The following is a 27,400-nucleotide window of genomic DNA, read 5'->3' as shown; positions in this document are numbered from 1 at the left end:
TCATCCAAAGCAGCAGAATACACCTTTTCAAGTGCACATGAAACATTTTCTAGGATAGACAACATGTTAGGTCACAACACAAGTCTCAATAAATTTAAGGAGTTTGAAATCATATCAAGCATCTTCTCTGATAGTAATGGTATGAAAGTAAAAATCAATTACAAGAAAAAAACACAAATACGTGGAGGCTAAATAACATGTTAAACAATGAATAGGTTAACAATGAGATCAAGGAATAAATCAAAAGATATGTTCAAAGAAATGAAAATGAGAACACAACAACCCCAAATCTACAGGAGGTAGCAAAAGCAGTCCTATGAGGGAAATTCATACCATTACAGGCCTACCACAAGAAACATCTCAAATAAACAATCTAACTTTACACTTAAAGGAACTAGAGAAAAAAAACAACAACAAACAAAGCCCAAAGTGAGTAGGAGAAAAGAAATAATAAAGATCTGACCAGAAATAAATGAAGCAGAGTGAAAAAGAACTACAAAAAAATCAATAGAACCAAGAGCTGGTTCTTTGAAACAATAATCAAGATAAATAAGATTGACAAACCTTTAACTAGTCTCATCAAGAAAAAAAGAGAGAGGACCGAATAAATAAAATCAGAAATAGAGAGAGACATAACAACTGACGCCAAAGAAATACAAAGGATTATAAGAAAATATTATGAACTATATGCCAACAAATTGGACAATCTGGATGAAATGTATAAATTCCTAGAAACACACAAACTTTCAAAACTGAATCAGGAAGAATCAGAAAATGTGAATAGACAGATTACAACCAATGAAATTGAAGCAGTAATCCAAAAATCCCTAACAAAAGTCCTGGACCAGATGGCTTCACAAGTGAATTTTACAAAACATTCCTATCCTTCTCAAACTATTCCAAAAAGTTTAGGAGGAGGGAAGACTCCCAAATTCTTTTTTATGAGACCAGCATTATATTAGTTCCAAAATCAGATAAAGACACTGCAAAGAAAGAAAATTATAGGCCAATACCCCTGATCAAAATAGAAGCTAAAATGCTCAACAAAATATTAGGAAACCAATTCCAGCAATACATTACAAAGATCATACACCATGACCAAGTGGAATTTATTCTGGGGATGCAGGGTTGGTACAATATCTGCAAATCAATAATGTGATACACCACATAAAATGAAGGGGAAAAAAAGCACATGATCATATCAACAGATGCAGAAAAATCTTTTGATAAAGCCCAGCACCCATTTATGATAAACACTCTCAACAAAGTCAGAATAGATGGAACATACCTAAACATAATAAAGGCCATAATGACAAACTCACTGCCAGCATCAAACTCAATGGGCAAAAACTGCAAGCGTTCTCTTAAGATTGGGAACAAGACAGGGATGTCCACTTTCACCTCTCTTATTCAACATGGTACTGGGAATCCTAGTCACAGCAATCAGATAAGAATAAGAAACAAAAGGTATTCAAAGTGGAAAGGAAGAAGTAAAACTGTCTTTATACCAAGAGCATATTTCACAGAACTAGAAGAAATATTCCCAAAATCTACATGGAACCACCAAAGACCCTGAATAGCCACAGCAATCTTGAGAAAGAACAAAGTTGGAGAAATCACACAATATCAAACTAGACTACAAGGCCATAGTAATCAAAAGTACTGGCATAAAAACATAGATTGATGGAATAGAATAGAGAGCCCATAAATGAACCTATGACTTTATGGTCAATTAATACTTAACAAAGGAGGCAAGAACATACAGTGGGGTAAAGATAGTCAATTCAATAAATTGTATTGGAAAAACTGGACAGATACCTCCAAAAGAAAAAAGAAACAAAAAGAAAGTAGATCACTTTCTTACACCAAACACAAGAATAAAGTCAAAATGGATTAAGGACTTAAATGTAAGACTTGGCAACCATAAAAATCTTATAAGAAAACATAGGCAATAAAATCTTTGGCATTTTTAAAAAAGATTTTACTTATTTACTTTTAAAGAGAGGGAAAGGGAGGGAAAAGGAGGGACAGAAACAGTGATGTGTGAGATACACATTGATCAGTTGCCTCTTGCATGGCTCCAGCTGGGGACCTGGTCTGCAACCCAGGCATGTGCCCTGACTAGGAATTGAACTGGTGACCTTTTGGTTTGTAGGCTGGCACTCAATCCTCTGAGCCACAGTAGCTAGGGCAAAATCTCAGACATTTTTTGTAGCAATATTTTTTTTCTGATATATCTCCTCAGGCAAAGGAAACAAAAGAAAAAAAATAAACAAATGGGATTGCATCAAACAAAATGTTTCTGCACAGCAAAGAAAACCATCAACCAAATGAAAAGAAAACCCACTGAATGGGAGAAACTTATTCACCAATGATACATCAAATAAGGGGTTAATATCCAACATTTATTAAAAACTTATACAACAACTGTGGCCAGGTTGCTAACTTGATTGGAGTGACCTCCCATGCACCAAAAATGTTGTAGATTTGGTTCTCAGTCAGGGCACATATGTAGGTTGTGGATTCAATCCCCAGTCAGGGCATGTAGAGAGGCAACTGATCGATGTCTCTCTCCCACATTGATGTCTCTCTCTTCTCTCTCTCCCTCCCTCTATCTCTGAAATCAATGAAAAAAAAAAAAAAAGAGCTATGCAACTCAACAGCAAAAAACCAAACATCCAATTAAAAGAATGGGCAAAGGACCTGAGTAGACACTTCTCCAAAGAGAATATACAGATAGACATACGAAAAGATGCTCGATGTCACTAATCACCAGAGAAATGCAAATTAAAACCACAATGAGATACCATTCACACCTGTCAGAATGACTATCATCAATAAATCAACAAACAACAAGTGCTGGCAAGGATGTGGAGAAAAGGGAACTCTTTTGCACTGTTGGTGGGAATGCAGACCAGTGCAGCCACTGTGGAAAGCAGTATGGAGTCACCTAAAAAAATTCAATATGAAACTGCCTTATTATCCAGAGATTCCACTTCCAGAGTTTATCCAAAGAAACCTGAAACACTAATTAGAAAGAATATATACACTCCTATGTTCATTGCAGTGTTATTTACAATAGCTAAGATTTGGAAGCAGCCTAAGTGCTCATTAGTAGATGAATGGATAAAAAAAAAGCTGTGGTATATTTGCACAATGGAGTACTACTCAGCCATAAAAAGGAGATCTTACCTTGTGTGACGGCATGGATGGACCTGGAGAATATTATGCTAAGGGAAATAAGCCAGCCAGAGAAAGGCTAGTACCACATGATTTCACTTATATGTGGAGTCTAATGAACAAAATAAACTAATAAATAAAATAGAAACTGTTGGGAACTATCCTGCCTGGTTTCATAAGCTGTAACCCCCAACCCTCATGGCTAAGGCTGAGTGGGTGACCTTCAGACCAGAAGCCACTAAGGAGACAAAACTTATCTTCCTGGCAGGGGCACCACTTCTGCTCCTTTTTCTTCACCCTGCCTGGCCCCCAATGCTTGATTGGTTAACCAATGATGGGTAAGATTCCCCAAGGGGGGAACGACGGGGAGGCCCCAGGGAAGGACTTGGGGGGCTATAGCTAAAGGGAGTGATGGACCCTTGCCCCTTGGCTTTGACAAAGCCTGAGTCCTCATTCTGTCTGCAAGAAGTCTTCTAATTTCTTGGCTGCCTTACTTCCCCTGCCTGAATTAATCCTGAAAAAATGCTGGTGGTGGGTACTGCCCTGTGCTGGAAAGGGCAGGTTCCTTAGGGCAATCAGGCCTAAGAAAGAATATGTTAAGTCCTATGAAACCTGCTTTGTTTAGAATGCTCTCAATTAAATAAGGGTCTAAGCAAGAAGTGAGTTTGTTCTTCAAAGTTTTATAGCTCCTTAGCTATCTGACTCTGACTCAAAATAGGCCCTCAAAGTTCTTTGTTATCTATTGTTTGATCCTTACTGCCAGACAATGATTAATGAGCTTTACCTGTATTTTTGTGCAAACAAAACCAATAAAAACCCATTGAGGAAAAGGTTCTTGGCTCTTCTTCTTTGAGAGATTGGCCACCTTTCTTCCCCAAGCAGATCACGTCTTGGTAGACTTATTCTCATTTAAGACCCCCCCCCCCCTCGCTGCCCCCACAAGACACAGATTCATAGAGAACAGACTGATGCCTATCAGAAGAGAGCAGTTGGAGGCTGGGTGAAAAGGTAAAGATAATTACAAGCAAACGAAGGAGAAGGAAGAAGGAAGAGAAAGAAGAGAAAGAAAAACGACGTCCCGTGTCGCTAGAAATTCGAGAAAGAAACAGAAAGAGAAAGAAAGAAAGAGAAGAAGAAGAGACGAAGGGAAGAGAAAGAAAAGAAAGAAAGAAAAGAAAAAGAAAGAAAGAAAAAAAGAAAGAAGATAAGAAAGAAAAAGAAAGAAAAGAAAGAATAGAAAGAAAAGAAAGAAAGAAAGAAAGAAAAAGGAAAAAGGAAAAAAAAGAAAGAAAGAAAGAGAGAGAGAGAGAAAGAATAATGAGTTCTGACTGGTGTGACTTGGGGGTTTGAGTGCCGGCCTTCGAACCAAAGGGTCGATAGTTTGATTCCCAGTTGGGGCACATGCACACATCGGTGTTTCTCTCCCTCTCTCTCTCCCTCCTTTTCCCTCTTTCTAAAAATAAATAAATAAATAAATAAATAAATAAATAAAGGAGGGAGGGACAGTGTGAGGGAGGGAGAGAGGGAGGGTGAAAGGGAGGAAGGGAGGAAGAAAGAGAGAGAGAAAGAAAGGAAGGGAGAAAGAAAGAGAAAGAAAAAAAAAAAGGAAAGATCTCATAGGCACAGACAACAGTATGGCGATTACCAGATGAAAGTGAGGTGGGGTGAGGTAGATGTGGGCAAAGGGGATAAATGGTGATGGAAGGAGATTGGACTTAGGGTGGTGAACACAAAACATACAGACGATGTATTATAGAATTGTACACCTGAAACTTATATAATTTTATTAACCAATGTCACCCCAATAAATTCAATTAAAAAAGAAAGAGAGAAAAAATATAGCAAAAATTTAAAAATGCAATAACATGTTTGGAAGAAAAATTCAAAAAAATTTCTCATAAAAATGTCTAACTGACAAGAGATGGGACTATGGAAAAGACGACAATTAGAGGATCATTCCACAAGGTCTGACATGTAACTTAATAGGAATTCCAGAACAAAAGACCAGATCCCAGACAAGAAAAAGCTAAAGGAGTTCATCACAACAAAACCAGTATTACAATAAATGTTGAAGGGACTTCTTTAAGAAAAAAAAAATCAAAAGTACAATAGGAATAATAAAATAGCAATAAAAACATACCTATAATAATTATTTTAAATGTAAATGGATTAAATGTTCCAATCAGACATAAGGTAGTTGAATGAGTAAGAAAACAAGATCCATGCATATGTTGCCAACAAGAGACTCACTTCAAGCTACAAAGACACACATGGACTGAAAGTAAAGGAATAGAAAAGGATATTTTATGCAAATGGTAACAACAACAACAAAAAAAGCTGGGATAGCAATACCTAGACATCAGACAAAATACTGTAACCCTGGCTGGGTAGACCAGTTGGTGAGAGTGTCATCCTGATACTCCAAGGTTGCCAATCCAGTCCCTGGTCAGAAGTAACCAACGAATGCATAAATGAGTGGAACAACAAATCAATGTTACTTTGTCTCTCTTCTCTTTTTCCCCCTTGTTCTCTCTAAAATTATTAAATAAAAAATTTTAAAAAGACTTAAAAGAACTATAATAAACAAAGAAGGAGCCAGCACTTCCACTTCTGGGTATTTATCTGAAGAAACCCAAAACACTAATTCAAAAATAAATATGTATTCTTATGTTCATTGCAGGATGATTTACAATAGCTATGACATGGAAGTAACCTAAGTGTCTTATCTTTTATTGATAGACAAATGGATTAAGGAGATATGTATATGTACAAGTACACAATGGAATATTACTCAGCTATAAGAAGAATGAAATCTTGCCATTTGTGATGACAGGAATGAATGTAAAGGGTAGTATGTTAAGTGAACTAAGTCAGATAGAAAAAGACAAATACCATATGATTTCACTTATAAGTGGCATCTAAAAAACAAAGTAAATGCACAAACCAAACTGGAACAAACTTACAGAATCAGAGAACAAATTGATAGTTGCTAAATGGGAGGGGAGTTGCCAGGAAGAGTGAAAGAGGGAGGGAGTAAGATATACAAATTGCCAGAACAAAATATAAAAATATGGAGATACAAAGTACACAATAGGGAATATAGTGAATAATATTTTAATAACTATGTATGATGTCAGATGAATAATAGATTTATTGGGTAATTACTTTGTAAGTTATATTAATGTCTAGTCACTATCTTTATAACTGAAACTGATACTGTATGTCAGCTGTAATTGAAAATAAAAAAGTATAAAAAAATAAAGAGGAAAAAAGAGACCAGTGAAAATGGAGGAAGGAAATTATTACAGAAATAATACCAAAAAAACTTCTCCGAACTGAAGGATGTGAGTTTCATGAATTCATGTCTGAGTGCTCTGCATAATAAGTGAACAAAAACTTATCCCATGGAATACTGTGCTGGCATATAACATTAAGAATAAAAAGAAGACCCTATAAGGAACCAAAACAGATAGCATACAAAGGACCCAGAATCAGATTCAAATTGGACTTTCAACAGCAATATTGAAAGGCACAAGATTATGTGGGAAAATGATTTTCAACCTATAATTTTGTACCCAGCTAAACTATCAAACCACCATGTAGTAGAATAAAAGCATTTTCAGGTTTACAAACTCTAAAAAGTTATCTTCTATGTACCCTGTATTAGCAGTTATTGGAGTTTGTAGGCTCCCATAACAAAAATTAAAATTAAGAAAGAGGAAGTCATGGTATCTAAAAATGGTAGTTCCAACACAGGAGAAAGGTTAAGGGAATTCCTAAGACTTTGAAAATCCATCAATGTAATAATAATTGTACACATTTATTGCTTAGAATAGTGCTTATCTGACACATGGTGAGGGTTCATTAAATTATTTTCTTCACAGTACTTACCACAATGTGACATTTTTACATATTAGCCTATCTCCTCCACTAGAAAGTAAGCTCCATTATTGCAGGACCTTGTTTTATTGATGACTTCATTCCTAGCATCTCAGACAGTGTCTTGGAATAAAGAACTTCAAGAAATTTTTGTACAATCTGAACAAATTTGTTGAATGTTTAAAAACATAGGACCTGGCTAGGGTAGCTCAGTGGATTGAGCACAGGCTGCGAACCAAAGTGTCGCAGGTCCGATTCACAGTCAGGATACATGCCTGGGTTGCAGGCCATGACCCCCCAGCAACCACATATTGATGTTTCTCTCTCTCTCTTTTTCTCCCTCCCTTCTCTCTCTAAAAATAAATAAATAAAATCTTTAAAAACATAAATTAACTATTGAATTATAGTATTTTCTTTTTTAATATGTTTTATTGATTGTGCTATTACAGTTGTCCCACTATCCCCCTTCATTCCCCTACACCCTGTGCACCCTCTCCCACCCACATTCTCCCCCATCAGTTCATGTCCATGTGTCATAAGTTCTTTAGCTTCTACATTTCCCATACTATTCTTGCCCTCCCCCTGCCTATTTTCTACCTACCATCTATGCTACTTATTCTCTGTACCTTTTCCTCCTCTCTCCTCCTCCCACTCCCCTGTTGCTAACCCTCCATATGATCTCCATTTCTGTGGTTCTGTTCCTGTTCTAGTTGTTTGCTTAGTTTGTTTTTGTTTTAGGTGTGGTTATTAAAAATTGTGAGTTTGCTGTCACTTTACTATATGTGTTTTTTATCTTCTTTTTCTTAGATAAGTCCCTTTAACATTTCATACAATAAGGGTGTGGTGATGATGAACTCCTTTAACTTGACCTTATCTGAGAAGCACTTTATCTGCCCTTCCATCCTAAATGAAAGAGCAATCTGGGATGTAGGTCCTTGCCTTTAATGACTTGGAATACTTCTTTCCAGCCCCTTCTTGCCTACAAGGTCTCTTTTGAGAAATCAGCTGACAGTCTGATGGGAACTGCTTTGTAGGTTACTGTCTCCTTATCTCTTGATGCTTCTAGGATTCTCTCCTTCATTTTTACCTTGGTTAATGTAATTATGATGTGCCTTGGTGTGTCCCTCCTTGGGTCCAACTTTTTTGGGACTCTCTGAGCTTCCTGGACTTCTATTTCCTTTGCCAGATTGGGGAAGTTCTCCTTTATTATTTGTTCAAATAACTTTTCCACTTTTTGCTCTTCCTCTTCCCCTTTTGGTACCCCTATAATTCAGATGTTGGGACGTTTCAAGATGTCCTGGAGGCTCCTAAGCCTCTCCTCATTTTTTAATTCTTATTTCTTCATTCTTTTGTTTAGTTGTTTTTTTCTTCCTTCTGGTCCACTCCATTGATTTGAGTCCCAGTTTTCTTCCCATCATTATTGGTTCCCTGTGCATTTTCCTTCATTTCACTTAGTGTAGCCTTCATTTTTTTCATCTAATTTGTGACCAAATTCAACCAATTCTGTGAGCATCCTGATCACCAGTGCTTTGAACTGTGTATCTGATAGGTTGGCTATCTCTTGGTCGTATAGCTGTATTTGCGGAGCTTTGGAGTTGTGGAGCTTTGATTTGTTCTTCCTTTTGGGGCCATTTTTTTTGTCTTGTCCTGCGTGTTATGTACGAGGGGCAGAGCCTTAAGTGTTCACCAGGGTGGGTCAATGCAGTCACTGAGTTGTGATGCTGTATGTGGGGGCAGGGTCCAAGAGGGAACAATGGCACTTGCTCTGCTCTCTGTCAGATTTCAGTCCCTTCCACCGCTTCCCCCAAGCAAACTGGGCCTTTCTGGTGCTGAGTGGGTTTGTGCACATTTTAGGACCCTGTGATTCTCTCCAACAAACTGTTCTGTGAGGCTGAGAGTCTCTCTGAACACCTCAACCTCCAAAGGTGTTTTCAATTGGTGTTTTGAGGCTTTATTTCCCAACACTGGGACCCTGGGTTGTGCAGTCTCTCTTGCTCCCCAGTTTTGCCTGGTTTATCTGCACGCAAATTTGGGACTGCTGGGTCAGCCAGCTGCCTTGTGTGCAGTGCCTTACTTCACAATTGCTGCCTCGCTGGGTCTGCCTGTTGCTATCCTGTGCCTGGGGTCTGCCAACTGTTGCCTGTGCACCCAGGGTCCACCTGCTGCCATCTCGCGCTCCCGGGTTTTGTCATCTGCTGCATTACATGCCTGGTGCTACTGCTTTTTGTGCCTAGACCCCTCTCCACCTGGCCGCCTGACTGCCCCGCCTACCAGTCTAGATGAATGTGTCTATTTTAACTTCTTGGTTGTCAGACTTCCATACAGTTTAATTTTCTGTCAGTTCTGGTTGTTATTTTGTTTCTAAATTGTTGTCCTTATTTTGGTTGTGTGAGGAGGCACAGTGTGTCTATCTATGCCTCCATCTTGGCCAGAAGTCTGAATTGTAGTATTTTCTTAAATGGACTTTCTATAACTGTGTGAATATTGACAGATCTATGTATGTACTGCAGTTGTTGCAGGGGGAGAACCTGGTTGATCTTTAAATTGAATTGAAAAAGAGCCATAAGAAGAGGAACAATACACACCTGAAAAAAATCTAGTCTGAATTATTGATATAAATGTTAAAGTAAACTTAGTATGTGATAACACCAGAACCAGGAGAAATAAAAAACACGAGATGGTTATATAAAGTGCTTAATATAGTGCCTAGCATATAGCACCTACTAAATAAATACTAGCAAACTAGAAAAACACTTTGAAAAGACACTTAAAATATAGAAGTTAAATTATAAATATTTTGACAACTGCATACACCTGTGCAACCACCTGATCGAGAAAATTTCCATCACTCCCTCTACCCTTTTTCAACAAACCCCATCAAAAAGATTCCCTCTACCTTTAACAGCCCCTCAAAAATGTCTTTGTCCTAATGCCCAGACCTGTGAACATGAACAGATCTGTGACTAAGTTACATGGCAAAAGGGACTTTGAAGACCTTAAATAGGAATTATCCTGATTGCCTGTGTGGGTCCACTGTTAACTACATGAGTCCTTGAATGTAGAGGAAGAAGGCAGAAGAGGTGGTCAGAGAAAGATGCAATAGTGGAAGAATAGGCAGGAGAGATCTGAAGCAGGAGAAGCCTATCACCTACAGTTCCTGGCTTTGAAGACAGAGGAAGGTGTGGGGGAGGGTGTCACAAGCCAGACTGCAGGTGGCCACTATAAGCTAGGAATACCAGTAAAGAAACAGGGACCTCAGTCCTACAACCACAATGACTGAATTTAACCAACCTGAATGAAGAAGAAAATGGATTCTTCCCCACAGCCTCTAGGAAATGCAGCCTTGCAGCACTCTGACTTTAACCCAGTGAGACCCATACTGGACTTCTGACCTACAGAACTGTGTTTGTGTTAAGCCACTAAATTTGTGGTAATGTTATGACAGCAATAGAAAATTAATAAAAATGACTTTCTGTGCTCTATCACTATAGTCTTCTCTGTTCTTGGGCTACATGCACATGGAATCATACAGTATGAACTGTTGTGTCTGGCTTCTTTCACTTAACAATGTTTTTGAGATTAATATATTGTAACAAATCTAAAAAAATTGCTGAGTAGTATTCCATTATGAATATACCACAATGTATCTATTCTCCCGATGGACATTTTTTTCCCCATTTTTTGCCTATTGTGAACACATACATTCTTGTACAAGTCTTTTATGGACATACTTTTCTTTTTTCCTTTTTTTAAAAATATATTCTATTGATTATGCTATTACAGTTGTCCCATTTCCCCCCTTCTCTCCCCTCCACCCTGTACCCCCCTCCCACCCACATTTCCCCCTTTAGTTCATGTCCATGTGTCATACTTATGAGTTCTTTAGTTTCTACATTTCCCGTACTATTCTTGCCCTCCCCCTATCTATTTTCAACCTACATTCTATGCTACTTATTCTCTACACCTTTTCCCCCTCTCTCCTCCTCCCACCCCCCTGCTGCTAACCCTCCATGTGTCCTCCATTTCTGTGGTTCTGTTCCTGTTCTAATTGTTTACTTAGTTTCTTTTGGTTTTGCTTTAGGTGTGGTTGTTAATATTTGTGAGTTTGCTGTCCTTTTACTATACATGTCTTTTCTTTATCTTCTTTTCTTAGATAAGTCCCTTTAGCATTTCATAAAATAAGGGCTTGGTGATGATGAACTCCTTTAACTTGACCTTATCTGAGAAGCACTTTATCTGCCCTTCCATTCTAAATGAGAGCTTTGCTGGATAAAGCAATCTGGGATGTAGGTCCTTGTCTTTCATGACTTGGAATATTTCTTTCCAGCCCCTTCTTGCCTGTAAGGTCTCTTTGGAGAAATCGGCTGACAGTCTGATGGGAACTCCTTTGTAGGTGACTGTCCCCTTACCTCTTGCTGCTTCTAGGATTCTCTCCTTCGTTTTTACCTTGGCTAATGTAATTATGATGTGCCTTGGTGTGTTTCTTCTTGGGTCCAACTTCTTTGGGGCTCTCTGAGCTTCTTGGATTTCTTGGAAGACTGTTCCCTTTGCCAGATTGGGGAAGTTCTCCTTTATTATTTGTTCAAATACGTGCTCAATCTGTTGCTTTTCCCCTTCCGATTCTGGTACCCCTATAATTCGGATATTGGAACGTTTAAAGGTGTCTTGGACGCTCTTAATCTTTTCCTCAATTTTTTGAATTCTTATTTCATCATGCTTTCCTGCTTGGTTGATTCTATCTTCCTTCTGGTCCACTGTATTGTTTTGAGACTCATATTCCTTCCTTTCACTATTGGCTCTCCTCCGCGTGTCTTCCTGCATCTGTTTTATGGTAATCTGCATTCTTTCATCTAAATTTCGTCCAAAATCAACCAGTTCCATGAGCTTTCTGATCACCAGTGTTTTGAACTGCGCATCTGATAGATTGGCTAATTCTTGGTCGCTCAAAAGGATGAGTCCTGGGGGACTGATTTGCTCTGTTGAAAACATATTTTTTTTTCCCCTGTCTCTCCTTTTTTTTTTCCGGTCTGGTTGCTCCTGTTACGGTGGGGGGCGGAGCCTTAGGTGCTCACCGGGGCTGGGCACCCCAGTCGCTAGATTGTGACATTATATGTGGGGGCGGGGCGGGAGAAAACAATGGCGGTAGTTCTGTTCCCCTGGACTCAGACCCTTGTCTGGGCTTCTGGGCCGTGAGTTCTGCCCTGGTCCACAATCGCTACCCCTCTGGGTCTGCCAGCCGCAGCTTGCGTACTCAGGGATCACCGCTGCCTTCTTGCGCGCTGGATGGCTTTTGCGCCGATTTCACGCCAAACCTTCCCCCGACCTCCATGCGCCGCCGACCCGAGCCAGCCCCGCGCCCGCAGGCTCGTCTTCTCCTACCAGTCCGGATGAACGCGTCTACTTCAACTTCTTGGCTGCCCGACTTCCATTCAGATAAATCCTCTGCCGGATCTGGGTGTTATTCTGATAGTAAATTATTGTTGTAAATTATTGGTTTTCTAATCTTGGTTGTACGAGGAGGTACGGTGTATCCACCTATTCCTCCATCTTGCCGGAAGTCCTTTTTTCCTTTTTAATTATTTGGTTGTTGTTCAATTACAGTTGTTTGCATTTCTCTCCCCCACTCCCCCCTACCCCAGCCAAACCCACCTCCCTCCCTTGCTTCCACCCTCCCCCTTGGTTTTGTACATGTGTCCTTTATAGTAGTTCCTGAAAACCCTTCCCCACATTGTCCCCTCCACCCTGGACACACTTTTCTTGGGAGTAGAACTACTAAGTCACAGGGTGAATATTATATTTAACTTGCCAAGCTAGCACAGTGTTGAGTTCTAGTTGCTTCATACCTTCACCACTTCACTGAACTGAGTACTTTATTATTTTTAATAAAGATTGTTTATTTTTAGAGCGAAGGGAGGAAGACGGAAACATCAATATGTGGTTGCCTCTCATGTGCCCCCCACCAGGGACCTGGCCTGAAACCCAGGCATGTTCCCTACACTGGGAATGGAACCTGTGACCTTTTGGTTCGTAGGCTGGCACTCAGTCCACTGGGTCACACCAGCCAGGGCTGAACCGAGCACTTCAAATTTGTGTATTTTATTGTACGTTAGTATATCTTTAAAAATATCAAAAGAAAAAAATGTAACAAGACACTATTTGTATATGAACAATATATAATAGCTATCCTTGTCAAACTGGACTGTGGGTAGAAAGAACATGCAAAAAAAAGATAAAAAAATCCAACTTTACCTTTTTAATTGATTTATAATTTACTAGAACATTTACTTCTGAAAAATCACTCCAAAAGGGAAATAAATATTAGTGGTTTTAAAATGAACTCAGTTTGGCAAAACCTGCGATACAGTGAAGCCGCAATAAGTGAACCACGATATAGCGAGGGACGACTGACTGTATACTTCACTGGTGAGTACCCAAATAGAATTTTATGTGTTGTTAAAATTACATAGGTTTAAGAGTGTAGAAAGTGTTTAAGAGCATATAAAGTGTTTATAAGAGTATGGGAAAGGTTAATAAGAGCGTAGGAAAGGTTTATAGGAGTGTGGGAAGGGTTTATAAAGCCTTAAAATATATATAAATAATAAAATAAATATAACACTGCTACTTCACAGATTTTCACCTATCGTGGGGGGTCTCTGGAATGTAACTCCTGAGATAGGTGAGGGATCACTGTATATGTAATCTTTGCATATCTAAACCTCATACAAATTAAGGCCATAAGAAGTGTTTGCCTTAAAACTTCTATTTTAAGACATAACATTGCTGATGGATGACAAATTGGGACAATCATTATGGAGTGCACTTAGCAGTATTTTTCAGATTTATAAATGCTCTAAACCAGGGTGTCAAACTCATTTTCACTGGGGGCCACATTAGCTTCACACTTGCCTTCAAAGGGCCAAATGCAATTTCAACTCCTTAACAGTTAAGGAGTAGTTACATTTATACAGTCCTAAAATTATTTTGGTCCTTTGAAGGCAACCACGAGGCTGATGTGGCCCCCCGTGAAAATGAGTTTGACACCCTTGCTCTAAACCCTTTGCTTCTGAAATTCTGCTTGTTGGAGTTTCTTCCACATATTTCTTTGCACATATGCAAAATGATGTTTGTACAAGGCTATTTGTATCAGCATTGTAGGACCTAAAGAGTGGAATCAACTTAAAAAAAAAAAATCCATCAATAGCTTTACAGCTAAGAAAAAGAATAAGGGCCCTGGCTAGCATAGCTCAGTGGATTGAGCACGGGCTGCGAACCAAAGTGTCGCAGGTTCGATTCCCAGTCAGGGTACATGCCTAGGTTGCAGGCCATGACCCCCAGCAACTGCACATTGATGTTTCTCTCCCTTTCTCCCTCCCTTCCCTCTTTAAAAATAAATAAGTAAATAAATAAAAAGGCGATTAAAAAAAGAATAAGATGGTTTTTAATGTTTCAACTATGGAATAATTTCTAAGTAAAAAATAATACATACATGCATTTGCGTGGATATTCATAAAATATCTAGAAGGGTATACTAGAAACTAGTAAGTGTAATAATTTTTATTACTACTATTATTTTTTTAGACAGAGAGGGAGAGAAACATTGTGTGGTTGCCTCTTGCATGCCCCCCCACTGGGGACCTGGTCTGCAACCCAGGCATGTGACCCAGCCAGGAATCGAGCAAGTGACCCCTTGGTTCACAGGTCATTGCTCAGTCCATTAAGCCAAACCAGCCAGGACACAAGTGTAATAATTTTGAGAGAGAACTGTGTACCTGAGTGACAGTTTAGAGGATTTTGCCATTTATTCTTTTGGTTTTCACCATGTGTCCATTAACTAGTAGACATGTATGTCTGCATTAATATAGTGGGTATTTTAGGGGAGAATCATAATCTAAATTTAAAGTAAAACCAGAATCCTTCAGTGATATTTAATTATTTACAGCTTCATTATTCTTCTGCAGTAATTAAAAAAGCTTAAAGTTTGATCAATTATTATGTAATAGGAGTAATAAATCCATGTCATAAAAGATGTAAAAGTTTATTCTAAGTGGAAATCAGAGTACCTAAATTGGTAATAGGGAAAATAATAGTTGAAAAGAAAGAGAAGGGAGAGAAATTAATAGGTGTGTCAAACAACCACCACCACCCTTCTTAAGGCAAACAAACTATAAATAGATTTCTGTTTTGGGTATTACTTTAAGCTTGTTTAGTCACTTAATATCTAATTAATTTCTTAGATGCTGATTGCTACAGGAAAAAAAGAGAAATAATAAAAGCTACCTCTGAAGTCAAGTTTAAAATATTAACAATTCTGTAACTTTATTTGGCCCTGTTCAACTTTCAATTCATGCTCTTCATAACCCCGTGAATTTGAGCAGATTTTATTCTTTTATGTATGAGAATAAAGATACCCAGAGAGGTTGAGCTGCTTAAAGCCACAATTTGTATGTGCTGCAACCAGTACCCAAGTGCTTCTCAAAATTGGAGTTTGCCTACTTTCCACCTGCACCTCCTTAACCTTCAGCCTCTACGTTTTCTCAGTCAATTTTATATTTTCTTGTTTATATGCCTTCTAAGGAAATAATAATTTTAATAATGGTGCAATATTCATTGTATCTATCTACTTAAACATTTTTAACATATAAAAATTGTACTAAAACATCAATATGCAATTATTTTCCCATCACTGAAAAAATTTTAATATGTATTGAAGATTCTGGACCAGATAATGTATAAAGAGAAGACAAGGAATATCCAAATAACTTATAAGAAATTTCTAAACCTCTCACATATTAAAATTATTAAGACAAAAATATAATTTACAGTACACATTTGCCATTATGTTATAGATAAGAAATAGTACCCATACTAAAGTTCATCCCCCTTATCAAAATTTGTAGTATAAGAATGAAAAATATTCAGATTCCTATAAATAGGCAGGTATTCAAGTTTCTTTTGGACAACATTCTTTGGTGTTTATAAAACTGCATATATTACTACATACCTATCATACAGTCTCTTCAGACTGTACATTCAGTTTAAATTGGAAATTAAAAATATAAATTCGATATTAACTATAGAAAATAGAGTATTTTGATTTCATGGTGCCCAAGTGTTGATGGACAAGATTTACTTATTAAAACTTTAAAATAGACTACCTATGCTTTGATATTTCTTACATATTTACATGTACCAGAAATTTAAAAAAATTATATCTGTAGGCAGAAAATTCAACTCTGAGTTGACAATTATTTGTGAGTCTCTCAACTGGCTCTTCCACAACATATGGAGCTAAATGAAGGATGAAAAGCCTAGCACTGCTTGGATACCAGCTTGGTAAGAAATTACGAATGCCAGATGCATAATAAGAAATGGAATATTCTACTTTAGAAGCAGAAGACAAGTGAATGAATAACATGGACAAAACTTAGTATAAGTTCTTAACCCTAATAAAGTAATTATTCATTTGCGACTATTACCAAAAGTAAAAAAATTTATTTTACACAGTGGTTGGTTTTTGTAATACATCAAAAACTGTAATGTTATACTTTCCTATTCTCACTGCTTGTCTCATACCAGTGGTTGAAGTTTTCCCAAATAATTTACTTTACATTTAAAGTGGCAATACAGATTTTACTTAATGAATTTAAGTTATAATTAGAAACTAGTTTTATTTACAGAAAATCCATAAATATAGAACTTTTATTCCTATTTTATCTAGGGCTATGCAAAAAATTGACTAAAAATTTTTCATATGTGTCTTTGTAATAAACGTAAATACATTATTTACAATGGAGATGCTTTCTGACAGAAAAGTAAACACAGAAGTAATTTTGGTCTTCACTTGATTCCATCATTATATGTTCATTTTCAAAGATAATGTGATACATCATGTTTACTCAAATTCTTACTATACACATAATTCAAATGCTGATTTTCTTTGAACAATGAATGCTTCATTCTGTATTTAAATTTCCTTTAAGAAAGATTCCTTGATCCAATAGTAGGGAACATTAAACATTTTTTTTTCAAATATGGCAAAACGTTTCTGTACAACTGTGTGCAATTTTCTTCCTTCTGGCAACATTATAAATACTTAGTCATTTAATCTTCATTGTTCACATTCCTGGGTTATCTCACATGATGTAAGTACCATCTTTGTAGTATTTCATGGACTCCATTTGTTTCGTCATAGCCAGGACATCATGAAATCCAGTACTTAGGCCAGACATATGTTGAAAGTATGCTTCTTTTTCCACTTGAATTGTCAAATTGTTTACTCCAGCATCTTTAAGTATTCCTGTAACCTGTTATAGAAATCCACACATTTTGAAGCATTTAGATTAATGCATTTAATGCACATGTCTTAACTGATACCCATTTGTAAAAAAATATTTTATTTATTTTATTTTTAGAGAGAGGAAGGAAGGGAGAAAGTGAGGGACAAACGTCAATTTGCGGTTGTCTCTTGTGTGCTCCTACAGGGGACCTGGCCCACAACCCAGGAATGTGCCCTGAGTAGGAATCAAATTGGCAACCCTTTGGTTTGCAGGCCAGCAGTCAATCCTCTAAGCTGCACCAACCAGGGCTGATATCCCATTTTTTTATAGCTACAGATAGTCAGAGATAAATCCACAAAATAGTGTTTATTATTTATATGGTCAAATGTTAGGTAGGCTTTTAGACAACCAGTAAATTCTGACCTCACATTCAAAGTGGTATAGGAAAACAGCTACTGTTTCCAATTCAGAATGTCTAGGACAGGTATACAGGGACTATTTTAATCCCTATCTCCAATCATAGCATATGCATATACCCTACCAACATTATTATTATTATTATTATTATTATTATTAATTTAGGGCTATCAAGAAATAACATTTCTTGATAATCTGGGAATCAAGGTGGATTATAAATAAATTTTATTTTACATTAACTTAAGATGATCCTCTAAATAATAAAACTTGATTTTACTTTAACCAGTTTTGGATATAAAAAAACCTAGATGGGAAGAAATGTTATGTTATCCTTAGCTGAAAAACTGATATCTTTAAATAGTTAAATTACTATTGAACTATATGAGTTACAATGTATGTATTTTGTGCATGAATGAACTCAACTGAAATTACTATAAAAACAAAAGATTACTACCTGCTGTACTATTCTTTGTTCCAGCACATCAGCTGTCACCTGTATATGAATTGTTCCTGCCACAATACTGGCAGAATGACGCCAAAAATGAGGGTCTCGGTATGATATTAATCCTTCAATTTTCTGTATCTGTCAAATAAAAGGAGAGGTGATATAAATGGACTTAAAGGTTATACCTTACTTAAACAAACAAACAAACAAACAAACAGTGTTTTTGGTCCAGGAACCACTACTAAGCTGATTAAAAAAAAAAAAAAAAAAAGGTAACAAAGAGAGCCCAGAAGTGAGAAAGGAATATAAGAGTCAACTAGCTTAAAGTAAGGGTGCTAAGAATATTTTGATTTAGTAATAATGTCAAGGAAGGTAACTCTGAATAGGAAGTACAGGTGTCTCTGTAACCAACAGTTGCACATCAATTTTCATCTATGTAAGATGCACTCTGCCAACTCTGAACAGTGGGCATGTTCAATAAACTACATGGTTTTCTTTAAGCTGATATACACATTTGCAAATTGTTATTACACATTGAAAGATATCTTCTATGATCAGCAATTGAGAGCTGGTTAAAAGGGACTACCCATTGTCATTAAAAATGTATTAGAATATCAACATGACATAACTGAATGAGGAAAATTTAAAAAGCAGCACAAAATAGTTATTTTTTGTAATTGTGCTCCTACAATTTTATTTTTAACATATTTTTGTATATAGAAATAATTTTTTAAAGTGTTTCTAGGTGGTAGAATTATGAGATTCTCCTTTTTTGTACTATATTTCGGTATTTTCTGTAATAGACAGGTATTATTTTAAAATGAAAAACTTTTTTTTAGTAAGATGTATATTCATTAATTATGAGATGATGAGAAAAACATTTATGAAAATAGTGGGTTAGGGTGCTATACCTTAAATATTCTAGATGCTAACTTTTCATCAGCAGATCCTAATTCCTTTAATATGATATGGCAAACCACAAGCTGAAAAATATTCTATTTTTCTAATTCATAGAAAAAACTATGAACTGCCTGTTTAACCAACTGAGTCACATACCCGTCAGGGTCGGAAATATATCTTTATATGGTGTGGTGGTATAGATATATATAGCTTTTGTTTTGCACCACGTATAAATGTTAATTAGGTCAACCCTTTCCCCCCTACTGATCTGAATTGTCATCTTTGGTATATTCTGAAGTTTGTAAGTTCCTGGGCCTGTTTCTGATTTTTAAAATCAGAATTAATCTGTGTGTTTATTATTGTTCAAGAACAAAACCATTAGTTTTGTTAGTTAATTTGTAACTTTACAATGACAAGATAGGACCCTTTAAATTAATTTAATTATGTAAATTTATGCATTTTTTGGTTTATTCTCAAGCATTATCTCTTCCAAATAAGCTTCCAAGTAATACTGGATGATCTATCCTCCCCCAAAACAAAAACGAAGTGCAAATGAGAGACAACTACACTGGGATTTAAATGAAAGAAAATCAGCATCTTCACAGTACAGTTTCCCATCCAGGAAAATATCTTTCTCAATTTATCCAGTCCCTATTTTATGACCTTTAAATAAAACTGTATCTTCTTCATTCATATCTTGAACATTTCTTGTTAGGTCAACTTAATTTCAAATGCTATTTTAAAAGGAAAAAAAATAGTGAAGAAATTACATACAATACCTTTTCTAAGGCAAGATGTAATTCTTTTTCATATTCTGGTGGCAGTCTCAGAAGTAGAACCTGACAGGCATCTTTAATCAATGGAACAACACTGAGAAATATTAATATAGCAATAAAAAGAGAACAGAGAGGATCAGCAATGAACCATCCAAACTGCTCTATGAGAATTGTGGATACGATCACACCAATACTGCCCAGTGTGTCTGCCAAAACATGTAGAAATACACCTAGAAGTAAAATATATCAAAACATTAAAAATGAATTTATATCTAATTTAGTTCTTTTATCCATTCTGTAAATATTACTGGGTACCTACTAGGTACCCATCACTGCTAGGGGCTGGTACTTCAAAATGACTAAAACATTGTCACTACCCTCAAGGAATTCCCAGCCGAGTGGTAAAAAGGTAAGGATGTGGGCCAATATACAACAGTGTGGTGAGTTTTATGGTGGTGTGGTTTATCTGGGGAGGCTTCCTGGAAATTGTACATGAGCCAAACGCTAACATTACCCAAATACTTATATTAAACACAGGATAAAGAATTCAATATAGTAAGTGGTAAATATTTCCCCCATTTTTTTCACAGTACAATAGAAATCCCCTGGTTCTTTTATAATGGAAGTTCATAATGGCATACTTGGTGTTTCCCTTGCAGATAATATTTATGCAACTGTCACATGATGAAAAGGACTCTATAATTACAGCAATTTACATTTATAAATAAACATGAGCATCTCCCGCAGCAGATGATTTCATACCCCTTTTTTTAGCCACAGATTGTTTTTCCAAAAATAAAATTGTACCAGAAGCCCAATACTTAATACAAATAAACAGTGTCAATTCACAACATGGCTGAAAGGTATGCCAATATTTGGCAAGGACTCACCCCTCATGTTAGCGTTCATGCCTCCACCTGCAGATCCGTGGCTATGACCGTGCCCATGGTCACCGTGTCCATGCATGTGGTGTGAATGGCTGTGATCAGATGAGTGGCAGCTTCCTTGAGAAGCTCCATGGGTATGGTTATGGGCATGGCTAAAGGCACAGATACCAATAAGGTTTACTATCAGTCCTCCGACTGAGACTGGCTAGCAAAAGGGAGAAAAGAAAACCTTTAAATTTGTAATTTAAAAAATAAATTTGTTACTTAAAAGTTAGTGTATAGCTATATATGTTTTTCTGTTTATAGTTTTAAAAGTATTTATGGTAAAACCTCATTAAGTTCATTAAGTAAATCCACACTTAAAAACTTTAGAATATTTTAAAAAATACCAAAGTACTGACAAGTAGAAGGTTTTGGAATTGTTTTAATTAAGTGATTAAGCATATGTACTCAGTTCGTGACTTACAAATACATAAATGATGCCTAAGTTTTCTTTTATTTAAAAAAAAGAGTATGAAAATACTGCTTACTAGAGCAAGTATACGTTATACCAGGAATCTTGTTTAATTTATATTACTAGGTAAATTTCAATAGTTTATAAAGTCATGATTATAATTTACTAACTAGTGGATTCCAAATAAATATATAGTCTACTGAATCTTATAGTAAAATTTCCCAAAGTAAAAAACAGGTACAATGAAAAAGCAAACATTAATAGTGATCTCTATTTATTTATTTAAAAGATTTTATTTATTTATTTTTAGAGGGGAAGGGTGGGAGAAAGAGAGAGAGGAAACATCAATGTGTGGTTGCCTCTCATCCGACCCACTAGGGACTTGACCTACAACTCGGGCATGTGCCCTGACTGGGGATTGAACCAGCCACCCTTTGGTTCACAGGCTGGCACTCAATCCACTGAGCCATACCAGACAGAGCCTTTTTTTTTTAAAACACAGTGAATGTAATTATGTTAATCTGATGATGTCACACAACACTCCAAAGGATAAATTAGGTTATTTACCCTTGGTTATCCTCTTACAAATTGATTTTGAATTGCTCAGGGTTTTATTTACTTTACAGATGTCTACAGTTTCTCCTTTAGAGAAATCTACTTGTTTTATAAAAAGAATATATAACCCTAACTAGTATGGTTCATTAGACTGGGAAGTGTTCTGCATTCCCGGTCAGGGCACATACCTGGGCTGCAGGCCAGGTCCCTGGTTGGGGGCCCGAGAGGCAAGCAATGGCTATTTGTCTCCCCACCCCCAGAATAAGGGGGACGGATAGAAAGAAAAATAATTAAAATTTTCATGTTTTCTGCTGCACCATTCCCAGAAGTACTGCAACACTGGGCTGATATGCAGAATGGATGGAGCAAGCTCTTATTCCATCTCCCAGCTCCAAAAATCCATTTAATATAATGTCCTCAGATAGAGGACATATCAGATATTAAACTGATAAGATCAGATACTATACTTGATCTGAGCTGAAAGGCTGAGAAGTGATTATTTTAATTAATTTTCAAAGGTAGTAATAGAAGGGATTTACTTTAGTAAACACGTATGAAGCTTATTTACATCTTCTTGTGACTCAGACTATTTATCAGATTTAAAAATTCCAGTTAGCTTTATGAGCTTGAAGAAGGTTAATGAATTTTGAATGAAACCAAATACTGCTTAAAGAGATCCTATCACTTCATAAATATTTCTCTTCTACTAAGAAATACTTATTTCATCTTTATAGAATTTACCATAAAAAATAAAATGTAGAAAATAAAAGTCCCCAATAAATTATACTGCCAAAAGTTAGTCACTCATAAGAGAATGATACATTTTTCTATGAACATAATAATGTGCATATATACACACCTTATTAAACCAAGCATAGGACTGCATTTTAATACTGTTTTGTAATTTTTTTTCACTTAGTACATCTTGTATTTTTCACACCAGTATTTATACGTATACCTCATTCTTTTTAACAGCTGCATAGTATTCTATGAATGAAAAAATTTTAAAACTAGTCCTTTCATTGATGACCATTGTTCTCCCACCCCCCATTATAAACAGTGGTATCTTTATACCTCTACACACTTGTGTGAATATTTCTGTATTAAAGGTCAAAGATATGAGCATTTAAAATGCAAAACAATTTCCAAAATGTAATCCAAAAACATTTTACTAATATATACTCCCACCAACAAGACTCATAACTGCTTTGAGTCATTCATCCATTAATTGCTGAGTTCCTACAAGCCAGGTGCTAGTACTTAAAGAGTTAATGATGCACAATGCAGGTCTTGAAGACATTTCACTTACATCTTAATTGTGGAAAAACAACATATTAAACAAGTTATAACTCAGTGTTGCTAAAGAAGGAATGCACAAGATACAATGGGAATGTTGAAAAAGGGAAATCTAATGAACTTTGAGGAGGAAAGAGAGATTAAGGGAAAGTATGCCACCACAGGAGACATAGAAGCAAAGTCTTGAGGGAGGTTGAATTTTAGAAGTAAGGGAAGGGCAGGTCAACTACAAGAAACAGCAAATGTAAAGGTAGGTCTGAAGGTATAGGCAGAACATTAAAAGTTTCCATAGCAGTACTATAATCTATCGAGTAAAGCCTTAAAAATAATATTTTTCTGATTCTATTTTTAACAAATTTCTTTAAGTATTTAAGAACACACCTTCAAACAAAAACATTTAATAAGTCTGTTTTTGAGGTGGATATAAGAAAGAAATCTGTGTTTTAGAATGTTATCTAATGTTTTGACTACTAAAATATTAGAGAAAAGGATTAATTGAGTCAGAAAAAAAAGAAATTACATTTACATAATTATACCCAATTACCAGCAAAGCCTCTGGGTTCTGGAGGGTGGAAGAGGAAAGAAAGGAAATTTGGAGGGGGGTGGGGCCCAGAAGAGTAATCTCAGCAACCCAGGGGGTGGGGCCAAAAGAGATGGGTCTGCCCTAGGGCAGTGGAGGGAAGAGCTGCAGGGTGTTTACCAGGGAATGGTATATTTGCTAAGGACTGGCCAGGCTCCCAGAGCCCCATCACTGCCTGAGGAGGGAAAAACATTTCTAAGAGTCAGCAGGGTAAATAACAAGACAAGAAGTTATGTTGATTTAAATAAAAAGTGAAATAAAACTTTCATAGATGAATAACTACAAATAGTAATACTTTAGCATGAAAAAAACTGTATGAGTGCACTCAGAAATTCAAATAGAAAAATAAAACTTACTGTTAACATGTGTGTGTCTAATTCCGGGGGATCGATTAATCTAGCCACTGACTCCATAAACACAAAAAAGGCTATTACCATTAGAAAAAGTCCATTAATAAATCCAGAGAGAATTTCTATTCGACCATACCTAAAAATGTAGAATATATTTTTAGAAAAGGAAAATGATAACTATTTTAAAAGTGTAACATTATGATTTTACAAATGAGGAAACAAGTCCAAATTTTCAATACATAAATAGCAAGATTAGAAAATCACCAAGATGTTTAATATTATACTAACATGTTCCAAAGTACTTTCTGGACTTATATCTGTTGAAATTTTATATATTTATCAGTATATAAGTGTTCCCTCTTTTATGCAAAGCCTTTCTAATTTCTCAGCAAAAAGTTATTTCTCCTTTAAGCTCTTAATGTGCTCTGTATGTCTGTCATAGCACAGTCTACTTTATACCAGAATCATTTGCATTTTTTGCTCAATGATCTTTCAAATATAATCAGTTGAAAATAAGAGCTGAATTTATTAATCTATTAACAGTAGGTCTTATCAAAATACCTTGTATGAATAGGGGATTTTAATGTTTGTTAAACTGAATTGCTTACTTAATGAAAGGGTATTTCATGCACAGCCCCTTCATTTTTGGATACTCTTTCTAACAGCAAAGATGTGAATGATCATGTACATTCCACTGCAAGAAACAGGTTGAGCAAACAGCTCAATATTTAACTAATTTTTGCGCTCTGCCTATAAGAGAGATTGTCCTGGAGTAAAATCTTGAGTTTACTGTCAGTATTTATTCAATATTTAGTCCATTTCTTCTTATGTAGTTCAAATGAAAAAAATAAAACTCTGAAAAACTATTTCCATTAGAACAATAAAATTTTATTCCCTAGGATGGAATCTGCACTTAAGACTATCACTGTGCTACCTCACCTTGACAACAGTCAGTGTACCTACCCATATGAGAAAATCCGAGTTGCTTTCCATCTACTCATCAGGGCAGCAAAAAGTCCCATGACTAAAGCAGAGCAGTCAAAGAGCATGTGAAATCCATCTGAGATCAGACCCAGACTATTGGTCAACACTCCATAGAATAATTCCACAAAGGTAAAAAGCTAAAATATGTTAAAAAGAAAAAAATAAGGGAGTGTTGGGAAATACTGTTTCAAGAGAGGCTTACCAGATTTAGTCATGAGGATTTCAACCCAATTAGTCCAAATTATAACCATAATTATAACCAATCCTTACTTGAAGATATAACTGCCTCCTTAGTTATTTAACTGGCACTTCTACTAAAACTGTATTTCACATAACTTTTAAGAAACCAGGCTATTCAGACATGTCCATCTCATAAATTATTTAAAAGGAGAGAGTTAAAATCTTTAGAAGCTACTATATTTATTGATTGGAAACACCACACTAAGCCAATGTTTCTAATGCCTCAAAAACTGTTTGCTTAAGCCCTTGCTGGGTAGCTCAGTTGGTTAGAGCACTGTCCCAATATCCAAGGCTGCTGGTTCAATTCCCAGTCAGGGCACATACAATTATCAACCAATGAATGTATAAATAAGTGGAACAACAAATTGATGTCTGTCTCCTTGTCTCTCTCTCTCCCTACCTCTCTCTCTCTAAAATCAATAAAAATTAAAAAAAATTGTTTGCTCAAGTAGTCTGAATATGATCCTGTAATCTTTCTACTACTTAGAGAAAATATAATTTTGGCTCATTTGTAATTACAAAGAAATTTGGGAATTACTAAAATTATAACAGAATTGAAAAAATTAAAAGATTAAGCTTTTAAGATATTCCACTAATATTTAAAAATCTTACCAGATTCAAACACAAGAAGTAAAAGATCTGCCTAGAGTCATTCTCCTCAAGAATTTGTTTTAGTGATTCCTTAATAAACCTAGGGATCGACTGGGAGCTATGCTGAAAAGCATCACCCATGAAATTATAAAGAGGTGTTCCTTCAGGAGAATATCCAATTAGGGTACCTTTCTGTCCTCTCTTAGAGGGAGATGATAAGATGTTAGCAGCTAAAAAGAGAGAAAAAAAGAATATTACAAAAGTTTAAAAGTTTAAGCTACTGAAAACCAACACAGTATTTGTCAGCACTGAATGCAAGCACTGAACAAATTCCCAAATCAAGTAAATGATGTAAACATCAGAATCCATTAAGAAGAAATTTGCTAAGGAGAAAAACGCTTACACAAAATGAAGAATATAGCGCTCACTACCACTCCTCCAGACAGGACGTGTTCAGTGCTCTCCTGGTGTGCTGCTCTGTTCATAGCCCGCAGCTGGTCTGTTATTGGATGTGTCCAAAAATTTCCAAAAAGTAGAGCACTAATAAAAATGGGGAAGGATCCATAGCGGGCACACTTGGAAACTTCCATTTTGACTGAACAAATGGAATCGACATAGAAATCCAGGATCATGACAAAGAAGATAACCGTAGTGAAAGGCATAATAAGAGAAAACCAAGACTCGACTTTACTCTAAAAATTAAAAAAAAAATTTTTGTTGTCAATATCATATATATAGGTATAAAGTTCATATCTTTTAAGATCTTTAAATTAATCCCTTTACCTATAAACAAATATTCTCATGATTCAATACAATTTGTAAAATGCCAAAATATAAGAGCTATAAGATATTGGCAAATTTCCCCAATATTCCCCAAAGTATGAAAAACAAAAGCATGGTTTAATAATTTTATAAATACTATGTGATCCATAATCTCTGTACCTAACACGGTAGATAATAAATTGCTTCAATTGATTCCTTTGAGTCATAGGCATAGGAAGGATATATAAATGTAATGGTACTTGATTTCATTTTTCTATAAACAATACAAATAACTTAAAAAAATTATCAAAAACTACAAAGGAAAAAAGCAAAGATAATTTAAGCCACTTGCAACCTCAAATTGAAATAAAATATAATGTACTGAACTAAAATTTATAATAGCAATTCATTTTTCTTATTACCAATAAATCCTGATCATTCTTACTTACCTCAGTTGTCACAGAAAGAACAATGACCCAAGGGCACAAGAGAAGCACAGAAACAAGATGGGACAAAGCTTGAAGACGTTTGGTTCCACCAACATCTATGGAGAGCTTTCTGGAAGCTGTATGAAAACCCACTTTACAACACAAAGCCAGTACGAGCAATAATACTCCACCCTATGAGTAAAATTAGATAAGTCTCATTAGAAATATACACAGCCCAATATTCAATCCTTAAATACATAATATTTGAAGAAATGAACTAGTATGTTTTTCCATATGCCAAATTCCTGGACTACTTAAATGGCAAGCAGTACTGTAAATTATTTGTAACTTATCCTAAACATACTTTTATAACTATAGTTGCTATAACTTTTCAGAATC

The 27,400-nt window shown here is 36.0% G+C and overlaps 1 protein-coding gene and 1 non-coding gene across 2 annotated transcripts in view; both read right to left on the bottom strand.

The window, feature by feature from the left end:
* Positions 1-15,726: 15,726 nt before the first annotated feature.
* SLC30A5 (solute carrier family 30 member 5) overlaps positions 15,727-27,400 on the bottom strand; it is a 35,346-nt gene continuing 23,672 nt past the window's right edge. The window contains exons 8-16 of the mRNA XM_028507725.1: positions 27,023-27,193; positions 26,215-26,503; positions 25,833-26,041; positions 24,960-25,117; positions 24,003-24,132; positions 20,765-20,966; positions 19,878-20,104; positions 18,208-18,336; positions 15,727-17,363 (exon numbers count right to left, since the gene is read on the bottom strand). Coding sequence (XP_028363526.1) covers positions 17,193-17,363; positions 18,208-18,336; positions 19,878-20,104; positions 20,765-20,966; positions 24,003-24,132; positions 24,960-25,117; positions 25,833-26,041; positions 26,215-26,503; positions 27,023-27,193 — 1,686 coding nt within the window. The 3' untranslated portion in view covers positions 15,727-17,192. The remainder of the gene's footprint in view (positions 17,364-18,207; positions 18,337-19,877; positions 20,105-20,764; positions 20,967-24,002; positions 24,133-24,959; positions 25,118-25,832; positions 26,042-26,214; positions 26,504-27,022; positions 27,194-27,400) is intronic.
* On the bottom strand, positions 22,077-22,267 carry LOC114513431. The gene has a single exon (XR_003685840.1). It is a non-coding gene; the product is annotated as a U2 spliceosomal RNA (small nuclear RNA).

Source organism: Phyllostomus discolor, chromosome 3, assembly GCF_004126475.2.
Source record: "Phyllostomus discolor isolate MPI-MPIP mPhyDis1 chromosome 3, mPhyDis1.pri.v3, whole genome shotgun sequence".
NCBI classification, from domain to species: domain Eukaryota; kingdom Metazoa; phylum Chordata; class Mammalia; order Chiroptera; family Phyllostomidae; genus Phyllostomus; species Phyllostomus discolor.
The sequence above is the reverse complement of the archived record's forward strand: the minus strand, read 5'-3'. Positions and strand labels throughout refer to the sequence as shown.